Here is a 13114-nt window from a genome sequence, read left to right as displayed (position 1 = left end):
AAACTTGGTGGCTTAAAATAACACAGGTTTCTTCTTCCACAGTTCTGTAAGCCAGAAGTCTGAAATCAATAGCACTGGTCCAAAATCAAGGTGGCAGCAGGGCTGCACATCCTCTGAAGGTTCTAGAAGAGAATCTGTCCCTTGCATCTTCCAGGTTCTGGCAGCTGCTGGCATTCCTTGGCTTGTGGCCACAACCCTCCAAATTCCACCTCTGTCTTCACATCACCTTCTCCTCTGTGTGTGTCAGATCTCTGCCTTTCTCTCTCTTTCTCTCTTTTTTTTTTTTCAGGCCATGCCACGTGGCATGTGGGATCTTAGTTCCCCGACCAGGGATTGAACCCATGCCCCCTGCAGTGGAAGTGCAGAGTCTTAACCACTGGACCACCAGGGAAGTCCCTGTCCACACTTCTCTTAAAAGAACACTTGTGATTCATGCAGGGCCCACCCAGATCATCCAGGGTAATATCCCCATCTCAAGATCCTTAACTTAATCACATCTGCAAAGACTTTTTTCAAATAAGGTAACATTTACAGGTTCCACGGATTAGGAGATGGACATTTGGGGGAGGGGGCATTATTCAGTCTGTAATAGGAAAAATTAAATAAATCGGGATATATTCCTACAGTGAAATATTTTGCCATCATTAAGAAGAATGAAATGGAACTACATATATTAATATGAAACTATGTCAAGATGTACTGTTAAGGATTAAAAAGTACATTGCTGAATAATAACTATAGTATTATCCTACACTATAATTTATATATATTAGATATGTGCTTACGTGTGCTTAAAATATACTTCTGAGTACATGCACGAAAGTAGTAATAATCACCTCTGGAGAATGCAACTGGGGATGGATCAGGAAGATGAGAAAATTTACTCTTCCTTTATACTTTTCTACATTGTTTAGATTTTTAAAAATCATGGACAGGATATTTTTACCATCACTATAAAGTGCTTTTGTTATAAAGTATTCTCCAGCCCATCTGCTTAAAGTGCTCTGGCCCTGCCATGCAGAAATTATTTATTTTCCCCAGCAATCCTTTTTTGCACAAGAATCAGAACAAAAGAATCATTTTTCAGTGCCCTGTGAAGGTCTGTAGTTGCCCTCTTTTGCTGTCTGTTGTTGAACCTGCCGTGATACGTCATAATAGGAGCGGAGAAAGAAGCTGATGACTCAGCTTTCAGAGTGAGCAAACACATGAGCTATTCAATTCACCAGCACATAAACCTTCAACTCTACATCCACCTCAGGCTATGTCTCTTACGAGCTGGAGAACCTTAAGCAAGTGACAACCTCTCAGACATCCTTATCTATAAAATGAGAAAATGTGCTTGGCGTGAGCTGAGTTGCTATCTGCCTAGGTATAAAGAAAGCATTGGTGAAATTCAAAGTGGTGAATAGCAGGGAGGATATCACATATAAAATCAGATTTGAAATAGCCAGGTGCACTGCAATCAAATGACCCCTGCACCACATGGGAATTCTGGGTTCCAGTATGGGTGCCAGTGAGTCCCAGCTGTGTGACCCTCACACAAGTCCCTTCCCCATTCTGGCTCTAAGTTTCACCAACTGAAAACTGAAGGCACCTAACTATGATCTGTAAGGTCCCCTCTGGCGCTCACATTGTATAATTTGGGGGACTTGGACACAAAATTCATGACTGTGTTTGTCAATCAAAGTGTTTCTGAAAGTATTTATAGAAAACACTCTTATTACCTTGAGGATAAAAATTTGGATTCTTTAATGGACTGAACTGTCCCCCACCCCAAATTCATATGTTGAAGTCCTAACCCCCGAAATGATTGTATTTGGTGATAGGGCTTATAAAGAGGTAATTAAAGTTAAATGAGGCCAAAAGGGTGGGGCCCTAATGCAATAGGATTGGTGTCCTTATAAGAGGAGGAAGAGGAGTGACATTAGTAAGATGATGGAATACAAGTCCCAGGCCCCGTTCTCCCACAAAAATACCTTTCATGATTGAAAACTCTCAAAAAACTAGTTATAGAAAGAATTTACCTCAACATAATAAAGGTCATATATAAAAAGCCCACAGGAATTCCCTGAGTCTAGTGATTAAGACTCTGCGCTCCCAATGCAGGGGGCACAGGTTCAATCCCTGGTCAGGGAACTAAGATCCTGCATGCCACATGGCGCAGCCAAAAAAAAATAATTAAATAAATTAAATAAAATGTGCTTCCCTCTAAAATAAAATGAAATAAATAGAAATAAAAAGCCCACAGCTAACATCATACTCAACAGTGAAAAACTGAAAGCTTTTCCTCTAAGATCAGGAACAAGGCAAAGATGCCCATTCTCATCACTTCTGTTCAACACAGTATTGGCAGTGCTAGTCAGAGCAATTAAGCAAGAAAAAGAAATAAAAGCCATCCAGATCAGAAAGGAGGAAGTAAAATGATCTCTGTTCGCAAATGACACACTCTTATATGTAGAAAACCCTAAAGATTCCACAAAAAATCTCTTAGAACTAATAAAGGAATTCAATAAAGTGGCAAAATACCAAATCAACACACAAAAATCACTTGCGCTTTTATATACTAACACTGTATCTAAAAGAAAAATTAAGAAAACACTCCCAATTTTAATGTTTAGAAATAAATTTAATGAAGGAGATGAAGACTGGTATACTGAAAACTACAAAACATTGCTGAAAGAAATTAAAGAAGACCCAAATAAATGGAAAGACATCCCATGCTCCTGGCTTGTAAAACTTAGTATTGTTAAAATGTCCATATTATCCAAAGTGATCTATAGATTCAATATTATCCCCAACAAAATTCCAATGACATTTTTAATGGAAATACAAAAAATAATCCTAAAATTCATATGGAACTACAAAAGATCTCAAATAGCCAAAGCAATCTCAAGAAAGAAGAACAAAGCTGGAGGCATCACATTTTCTGATTTCAAAATGTAATACAAATCTACAGAAGTTAAAAGTATGGTACTGACATAAAAACAAACATATAGACCAAAGGAAGAGAATAGAAAACCCAGAAATAAACCCAATCTTATATGGTGAACTTGAGACAGGCTGAGACCTGGGACCTGGGACCCTTTGCTGCAGCGCTTGCACCTGGACAAATATCTCCTCAAGCAACAGAAGACAAAGAAACTATAAGGGACTAAAAATAACTGCATGCATGCGCCTTTTGGGGTAAATTATGAACAAGATACAAAAAGGCCAGAATCCAGTTGCCACTTCTGAGGTGTCGGGAGCAAAAGCAGGGTTCTGTGCATGCCCCCTGCACACAGCCCCACCAAGGGGGTGGGCAGACCACCTGAGCCACCCCTCCTGCCTGACCTACCAATCCGCCCCCACCCTCACCCCATATAAGGAACCAGCTCACCCCACCTCAGGGAGCAAGTAAGGACACATGTTACTTGTTTTTTCTCCCCCCTGCTACAGCATGAGTCCCAGTAAAGTCTTGCCTGAATTCCTCTTCTGGCCTCTTATCAATTTCTATTGATTAAAGAGTCCAAGAACCCAGGTCGGTAACATACTGATCTTGAACAAGGGCGCCAAATACACAATGGGGAAAGAATAGTCTCTTCAACAAATGGTGTTGAGAAAGCTGAATATCCACAGGCAAAAGAATGAAATTGCACACTTATATGATATCATACACAAAAATCAACTCAACATGGATTAAAGACTTACATGTAAGATCAGAAACTGTAAAACTCCTAAAAGAAAACAGGGAGAGAGCTTCTTGACATCAGTCTTGGCAATGATTTTTTGGATTTGACACCAAAAGCACAGGCCACAAAAGCAAAAATAGACAAGTGGGACTACACCAAACTGAAGAGCTTCTGCATAGCAAAGGAAACCAATAACAAAATGAAAAGGCAACCTATGAAATGGGAGAAAATATTTGCAAACCATATATCTGATAAGGCATTAGTATCCGAAATATATAAGGAACTTGTAAAACTCAATATCAAAAACACAAGTAACCCAATTACAAAATGGGCAAAGGACTTGAATAGATATTGCTCCACAGAAGACATACAATGGCCAACTGGTGTGTGAAAAGGTGCTCAACATCCTGAAGAACCAGGGAAGTGCAAATCAAAACCATAATGAGATACCACCTCACACGTTTTAGGATGGCCATTATCAACAAGACCAAAAAGAACAAGTGTTGGCCAGGATGTAGAGAAATGGGAATCCTTGTACACTGTTGGTGAGAATGCAAATTCATGCAGCCATTATAGAAAATAGTATGGAGATTCCTCAAAATATTAAAAATAGAACTATCATAAGGTCCAGAAATCCTACTTCTGGGTATATATCCAAAATAATTGAAATCTGAATTTCAAAGATATCTGCACTCCCACATCCACTGCATTATTATTCACAATAGCTAAGATATGGAAACAATCTAAATGTCTACTGACACATGAATGGATAAACAAAATGTGGTGTACACAGAGAAAGAGAGAGAAAATGGAGTAATATTCAGCTTTTAAAAAAGAAGATGCGGGCTTCCCTGGTGGCACAGTGGTTGAGAATCTGCCTGTCAATGCAGGGGACACGGGTTCGAGCCCTGGTCTGGGAAGATCCCACATGCCACGGAGCAACTGGGCCCGTGAGCCACAATTACTGAGCCTGCGCGTCTGGAGCCTGTGCTCCACAACAAGAGAGGCCGCGACGGTGAGAGGCCTGCGCACCGCGATGAAGAGTGGTCCCCACTTGCTGCAACTAGAGAAAGCCCTCGCACAGAAACAAAGACTCAACACAGTCATAAATAAATAAAAAATAAATAAATAAATAAAAGAACGTGAATTTCTAAAAAAAAAAGAAGATGCAAAAAAAAAAAGATGCTACAACCCAATCAAACTTACTAATTCTATACAGTTAAATGTACATTTTGCTAATCTTTTCCTCTCTCCAAATATATACCTGTTACACACAAACACACATGTGAATATCATCCCATGTTTGTAAAGATTTATCTATACTATAGCACTTTGATGTATACTATGTATACTATGAAGCTATATTATGTGATTTAACAGTATTTCATCATAAGTCTATAGCATAGTTGGTTTGGTCTAAGTAAAAACTTAAAATGAGACGTTTTATGTTGTCAATTTTTGTCATTACAAACAATACTTCAATAAACATTCTATACATAAAAAAAAGAGAGAAGATCCTGTCATATGTAACAACATAGGGGAACCTATAGGATATTATGTTAAGTGAAATAGGCCAGCCACAAAAGGACAAATACTGCATGATGCCACTTATATGAGGAATATAAACCAGTCAAACTCATATAAGCAGAGAGTAGAATGGTGGTTGCCAGGGGCTGTGGGAAGGAGGAAATGGGGAGATGTTGCTCCATGGATAAACATTTCTGTTAGCACAGGATGAATAGGTTCTGGAGCTCTGAGTACAACATAGTTAAGAATACTGTGTTTTGCGCTTAAAAACTGGTTAAGAGACTAGATCTCAAGTGAAGTGTTCTTACCACAAAACAAACAAAACATGAAGAGGAAGAGACACCAAGGATGCATGTGCACAGAAGGCAGCTGTCTGCAAGCCAAGGAGAGAGGCCTTAGGAGGAAGCAAACCTGCCAGCACCTTGATCTTGGACTTCCAGCCTCCAGAACTGTGAGAAATAGATTTCTACTGTTTAAGCCACCCGGGTGGTAGCATTTGGTTATGGCAACCCTAGCAAACTAATACGGGGTTTAAAAGCCAATTGCGGTAGGAGCTACATTTAGGAATAATCAAGAGATTTCATGGAATGGTTAAGCATTAAAAGAGCTTTTCCTGAGCTGGCAAGCCACAACTAAGGAGCCCACGAGCCACAACTAAGACCTGGCACAACCAAATAAATAAAATAAATAAATTAATAAATATTTTAAAAAGAAAAAAAAAAAAGAGCTTTTCCTGACTTTATAAAAGCCATGTACAGGGGCTTCCCTGGTGGCGCAGTGGTTGGGAGTCTGCCTGCTAATGCGGGGGACACGGGTTCGAGCCCTGGCCTGGGAGGATCCCACATGCCGCGGAGCGGCTGGGCCCGTGAGCCACAACTGCTGAGCCTGCGCGTTTGGAGCCTGTGCTCCGCAACGAGAGAGGCCCGCGCATCGCGATGAAGAGTGGCCCCCGCTTGCCACAACTGGAGAAAGCCCTCGCACAGAAACGAAGACGCAACATAGCCAAAATCAATCAATCAATCAATCAATCAAACATACGCATCTGATTCAAGATCCTCATTAAAAAAAAATAAAAATAAAAAATAAAAAAAAATAAAAATAAAAAATAAAAGCCATGTACAGATGCTATCTCTAACAGTTTTTGGTGGTTAGAATAGGTTATCGAAATCTAGTGCAGTTTTTCAAAGTCTCAGGTTTTAATTCTACCAGTTCAGCTGGGGAGACAGAATTAAAATAGCACAGCGGAATAATAGTACAGAGCTTGGAGCAACCTGGACCCTAGTGAAACTGCTTATTAGCAGGATGACCCTGGGTCAGTTACTTCATCTGTCTGCATCTGAGTATTCTGATACCTACCTCGTTGGGTTATTAGGGGAGTTAAATTAAGGAAAAGACTGTAAAAACCCGGCAGCCCCATGGCTCGTGCTTTGTGGCTGTTAACACGTTTTTGACAATGAAAAGTCATTACTGCTGCTCTCCTTGCAAACCTCATCACTTTGCAAAGAAAATACTATTTTCCAATAAAATATTTCCTAGACTAAATTCTTTACTTCAGTGGTTTGCCGATTAGGAGGCCTGAGTTATTGAGCTTTGACTTACGTGCCAAGCACATTGAATTTTTCATACATTATTTCATTCAAGCTTCTAGATACCCTAAAAGACAAGTATTATTATTATTCCCATTTGACAGATGAGGAAACTAACACGCAGAGAAGCTAAATAGCTTTCCAAAGGTCCTACAACTAGAAACACCAGGTGTTTGACTCCAAAGATCACTTTCTTAGCTACTATGCTATACTGGTCTCAAAATATATATATTTTGATTACTTAAATATAATTAATTTAAGTAAATATAATTACTTTTTATAGAACTACACATTTTCCCTATGCTAAGTGTTTTATATTTTTAATTTTCACAACAACTTTATAAGGTCAGTACAAGATTCTATCAGTTTTACAGAGGAGGAAACATGCTTAAATAACTTACCTAATGTGATTTAGGAAGTGGCAAGGCTGAGATTCAAATCAGGTCTTTTGGGTCCAAGGTCCTGGCTCTTTGTGCCCTGCCTTAATGCCTCCACACTGTGTTTAGACTGCACAGAGCACTGCAAAGTGCACAAAACTGGAATTTAAGAGACCTGGGTTTTCATCTTGGCTGTGTTACAAACAGGCTGTGTGACATCAGGTAAGTCATTTCACCTCTGAGCCTCGATTTTCTCATTTGTTAAAAAATAATTTATCTTCTTAGCTTTAACGTTCTATCACGCCAGGTGAATTCTGAGCAATTACATTCATTGTATCGCTAAACTTAAAGAAATAAGTGATTACAGACTTCTAAAAAAAACTAGAGCTGTTAAACCTTATGGTAAAGAAGTTTGATCCCAGTGCTTTGGAAATCAGCTTTGTAGATGGATTAGCGCACCAGTGAATGGGCAGTGGGAACAAAGATCACACTGAGGCTCAATATCAAAAAAACATACAACCCAATCAAAAAATGGGCAGAAGACCTAAATAGACATTTCTCCAAAGAAGACATACAGATGGCCAACAGGTATATGAAAAGATGCTCAACATCGCTAATATTAGAGAAATGCAAATCGAAACTACAATGAGGTATCACCTCACACTTGTCAGAATGGCCATCATCAAAAAGTCTACAAATAATAAATGCTGGAGAGGGTGTGGAGACAAGGGAACCCTCTTACACTATTGGTGGGAATGTAAATTGGTGCAGCCACTATGGAGAACAGTATGGAGGTTCCTTAAAAAACTACAAATAGAGTTACCATATGATCCAGCAATCCCACTCCTGTGCATATATCTGGAAAAGATGAAAATCCTAATTTGAAAAGATACATGCACCCCAATGTTCATAGCAGCACTATTTACAGCAGCCAAAACATGGAAGCCACCTAAATGTCGACTGACAGATGAACAGATAAAGAAGATGTGGTATATGTATACAGTGGAATATTACCCAGCCATAAAAAAGAATGAAATAATGCCATTGGCAGCAACATGGATAGACCTAGAGATTATCATACTAAGTGAAGTAAGTCAGAGAAAGACAAATATCATATGATATAACTTATATATGGAATCTAAAAAAAATTATACAAATGAACTTATTTATGAAACAGAAATAAACTCACAGACATAGGAAACAAACTTTTGGTTACCAAAGGGGACGGGGGGAGGGATGAATTGGGAATTTGGGATTAACAGATACACACTACTATATATAAAACTAAACAATAAGGGGTGCGTCAGGCTGCAGGAGAAGATGGCAGTCTCCACAGGCATTAAAGTTCCTCGTAATTTTTGCTGGTTGCAAGAACTTGAAGAAGGACAAAAAGGAGTAGGCGATGGTATGGTTAGCTGGGGCCTTGAAGATGATGAAGATATGACACTTACAAGGTGGATAGGCATGATTATTGAGCCACCAAGGACAAATTATGAAAACAGAATATATAGCCTGAAAGTAGAATGTGGACCTAAATACCCAGAAGCACCTCCATCAGTTAGATTTGTAACCAAAATTAATATGAATGGAATAAATAATTCCAGTGGAATGGTGGATGCACGGAGCACACCAGTGCTAGCAAAATGGCAAAATTCATACAGCATTAAAGTTGTACTTCAAGAGCTAAGACATCTAATGATGTCCAAAGAAAATATGAAGCTTCCACAGCCACCAGAAGGACAGACATACAACAATTAATTTTAGTGGATTTAAAACTTGTCTTAAATCAACAACCTTCTATTCACGTTAATGTCTTGATTAAATATCACAATGCAAAATACCCACACATTAAGTAAGATAATTCCAGCTGGTAAACATGACCTGGACATCTGTAAGAGTATATTTAATATATGTACACCCATTATGTTTTCAGGTAACAGGAGGAAAATTCAGCACAGTTTTTTTTCTTGTTAAGGCACCGTCATTTAAGCATGAACCCGGAGTACTCAGAGTGGAACTCAGGTTTCCAGGTGGAAGAACAGCGAGAAGTGTCAGATGGCTGTGCAAGCAGATGTGTTTCTGAAGAGAAAGCTCAAGAAGGAAAACCCGGAACGGCGTGCTCTTGCTTAGCGAAAGAGCTTCCGTTGAAATTGTCTAAAATAGCAGGTACAATGAATATTGTCACAAAATGTGTTCATTTTTGAAGCAGTATAGGTGCTGACTACTAGTAGTATCAAAAATACATTCCGGATTGTTTTGATACCTGTATTTATAATAAAATTGTTGTGGGGAGGTGGACGGATTTCCGTTACAAGCTGTTCCTGGGTGTTCCATGTACCAGACGCGGTGAAGAGTTGTTTACAGTCTTTGTTGGACAAACAATGCATATACATTTAAGTGAAATCAACAAAAAGGAAATAGATGTATGGATATGTGATTTTGAGATTAACGTTAGTCTTAAATTGTAAATAAAATGTGTAATGTGTAAAAAAAAAAAAACAATAAGGACCTACTGTAGAGCACAGGGAACTATACTCAATATCTTGTAATAAACTATAATGGAAAAGAATCTGAAAAATAATATATCTGTACATATATATACATATATGTGTATATACTATTATAACTGAATCACTTTGCTGTACACCTGAAACATTGTAAATCGACTATACTTAAATTTTAAAAAAAATCAGATTGAGTATCTGTGATCAGAGACAGGTATTCCTTCTCACTCTGCTTCAGTTTGCTTTTTGGATGAGTGGAGAGTGCTCTAATACCTGTATGTTCACCCTAAGAAGACTCCTTCAAGTACCAAAAAAAGAGTGAGCAAGAGAATAGATGGGAAACAACATTGGAAGAAAGTTAACAAAAATGCAAGACACCCTCTTTGAAGAGGTCTTCTTCGTCCCTGGAATTGAACATCAGTGGCTGAGTTTGGAGTTTGGTCCACTGTGTTCATTAAACACAACAAGAAAGAAAATATTGTTTCCTGTGTGATCACATTGGAAATAACGGAATATAAACAAGCAGAAATCAAAATGAAACCACAGTTTCAAAGAACTGAGTAGTGAAAAGTTGAGAACAAGAAGTGAAAGAAGAAAAACTTCAAAATTGGTGGATATGAGAAAAAAAAAGGGTCCACAAGGGAGAAAAAGGGAAAGTGAGAGGGGAAGAGGAGGGGGGAGAAATGGAAAAAAGGTAATTTCCACCGAGAGAGAGCCCAAGCCACTCTTGATTTGAGGGGGTCATGCAAACATCACCTCATTCTGATTTTAGAAGATCACCCTCAAAACTCTCTTGAGGGCTTCCCTGGTGGCGCAGTGGTTGAGAATCTGCCTGCCAATGCAGGGGACACGGGTTCGAGCCCTGGTCTGGGAAGATCCCACATGCCGCGGAGCAACTAGGCCCGTGAGCCACAACTACTGAGCCTGCGTGTCTGGAGCCTGTGCTCCGCAACAAGAGAGGCCGCGATAGTGAGAGGCCTGTGCACCGTGATGAAAAGTGGCCCCTGCTTGCCGCAACTAGAGAAAGCCCTTGCACAGAAACGAAGACCCAACACAGCAAAAATAAATAAATAAATAAATAAAATTTAAAAAAAAAAAAAAAAAAAAAACTCTCTTGAATTGAATTCCACACATTTTTGAGCCCTCCAAAGTCCACAGGAGTTTGAAGAACTGGGCCATCCTTCAGCAAAGTTGAAGTTGTTCCTCTATTCAGCCACCAGGGGGTGGCACATTCCACTCAATACAACAAACACTACGAGGTTACCAAGTGCAGGGTGCCCTAGAGGCACCAGGAATGAGGCACCATTCTTTGTACACAAGTATACTTGATAATCTATTTACACAAATAATCAGAGCTCAAGAAGGAATGAGCTATGGAGTGGTATTTGAACTAAGTCTTTAAGGAGAGGTGGAAAGTCATACTAAGCAGAAATGTGTGGTAGGAGGAAAGTTCTGAAGAAAGGAATACATTTGCAAAGAAAGGCTGGTGACAAAGATCATGTAAGCTTCTATTAGATAGTTGGAATAGAAAGCATTTTCTTGATGTTTTCGTACATTCAATGGCCACACACCACTTAATGGGGATTGGTCACATGTGTAAATAATTGAGTGGAAGTGAGTTATAAAAAAAGATTCAACACATTTTAAAAATGCAATTATACAAGTTGTTAAATGTGAAATTGTTTGCAGTCTTTCATCATGTTATCTCCACTTGGCTCCCTGATCAATAGCTTGAATTGTAGTCTGATTCTTCATCAAGTTAGTTCCCTTTCTTATCCTTTCTTTCTTTTCTTTTTAAAGCTTTTTTTAAAAACTAAATTTATTTATTTATTTTTGGCTGCATTGGGTCTTCATTGCTGCGCACAGGCTTTCTCTAGTTGCAGTGAGCGGGGGCTACTCTTTGTTGCGGTGCGTGGGCTGCTCATTGCGGTGGCTTCTCTTGTTGCGGAGCACAGGCTCTAGGTGCATGGGCTTCAGTATTTGTGGCTGGCGGGCTTAGCTGCTCTGCGGCATGTGGGATCTTCCCGGACCAGGGCTCGAACCTGTCCCCTGCATTGGCAGGCGGATTCTTTTTTTTTACACTCTTCTTTTTATTTTTATTTTTTATTTTTTTAAACATCTTTATTGAAGTATAATTGCTTCACAATGGTGTGTTAGTTTCTGCTTTATAACAAAGTGAATCAGCTACACATATACACACGTTCCCATATCTCCTCCCTCCTGCATCTCCCTCCCTCCCACCCTCCCCATCCCACCCCCCCAGGTGGTCACAAAGCACCGAGCTGATCTCCCTGTGCTATGCGGCTGCTTCCCACTAGCTATCTATTTTACATTTGGTAGTGTATATATGTCCATGACACTCTCTCACCCTGTCACATCTCACCCCTCCCCCTCCCCATATCCTCAAGTCCATTCTTTAGTAGGTCTGTGTCTTTATTCCCATCTTGCCACTAGGTTCTTCATGACCTTTTTTTTTTTTCCTTAGATTCCATATATATGTGTTAGCATACTGTATTTGTTTTTCTCTTTCTGACTTACTTCACTCTGTATGACAGACTCTAACTCCATCCACCTCATTACAAATACCTCCATTTCATTTCCTTTTATGGCTGAGTAATATTCCATTGTATATATGTGCCACATCTTCTTTATCCATTCATCTGTCGATGGACACTTAGGTTGCTTCCATGTCCTGGCTATTGTAAATAGAGCTGCAATGAACATTTTGGTACATGACTCTTTTTGAATTATGGTTTTCTCAGGGTATATGCCCAGTAGTGGGATTGCTCGGTCGTATGGCAGGCGGATTCTTAACCACTGCGCCACCAGGGAAGCCCTATCCTTTATTTCTATTTAACTAGAAAAAAGAAATTAAATCACAATTACATTGTGATCTTTGGCCAGGGTAGCAAGGGCCTCTGCTTCTTTGGATGGTTCTAGATATTTGTTCAAATGTGGACCCCAAAGTGATGGAGGGATTTCTCTCCAAATTCCACTCAAAATGCTCTGTAGAAGCAGAGTTAATGAGCCTATCACACAAAACATCAGAAATCTGGATGCCTGTGCACTTTTATGATACAATTGGCTCTGACAGTGAATTTTCATGATTTGGTGCAGCATTCGAATTTTATCTTTTGTTCTTTTTATTTTTTTACAGCTTTATTGACATACAATTTAAATACCATAAAATTCACCCATTGAAGTACACAGTTCAATGAGTTCTAGTAAACTTACAAAACTGTACGATCATCACATTTGAATTTTAGAACACCCCTTCCTCCAATTCCCTAGAGTCCTTTTGCAGACAATCTCCCTTCCACATCTAGTCCCAAGCAACCACTGATCTACTTTCCGTGTATCTAAATTTGTATTTTCTGGACACTTTTCATAAATGGAATCATACTATACTCACTTTTTGCATTTGGCTTTTTTCACTTAGCATAATGTTTTCA

The 13114-nt window shown here is 39.2% G+C and overlaps 2 protein-coding genes across 2 annotated transcripts in view; one reads left to right on the top strand and one right to left on the bottom strand.

Annotated features, from left to right (window-relative positions):
• OSBPL10 (oxysterol binding protein like 10) overlaps window positions 1-13114 on the bottom strand; it is a 387153-nt gene that overhangs the window by 331372 nt on the left and 42667 nt on the right. The window lies entirely within an intron of this gene.
• On the top strand, window positions 8446-9291 carry LOC103004649 (ubiquitin-conjugating enzyme E2 variant 2-like). The gene has a single exon (XM_057554940.1). It carries the CDS (start codon window positions 8479-8481, stop codon window positions 8914-8916), a length of 438 nt encoding a protein of 145 aa, XP_057410923.1. The 5' UTR covers window positions 8446-8478; the 3' UTR covers window positions 8917-9291.

The sequence above is a fragment of the Balaenoptera acutorostrata genome, chromosome 10 (genome assembly GCF_949987535.1).
Source record: "Balaenoptera acutorostrata chromosome 10, mBalAcu1.1, whole genome shotgun sequence".
Lineage (NCBI taxonomy): Eukaryota > Metazoa > Chordata > Mammalia > Artiodactyla > Balaenopteridae > Balaenoptera > Balaenoptera acutorostrata.
Note: the sequence above shows the minus strand (reverse complement) of the source record. Positions and strands in the feature narration are given on the sequence as shown.

Excerpts from the sequence above, each read along its gene's own strand:
- LOC103004649 (XM_057554940.1), top strand. The coding sequence starts at position 8,479 with ATGGCAGTCTCCACAGGCATTAAAGTTCCTCGTAATTTTTGCTGGTTG.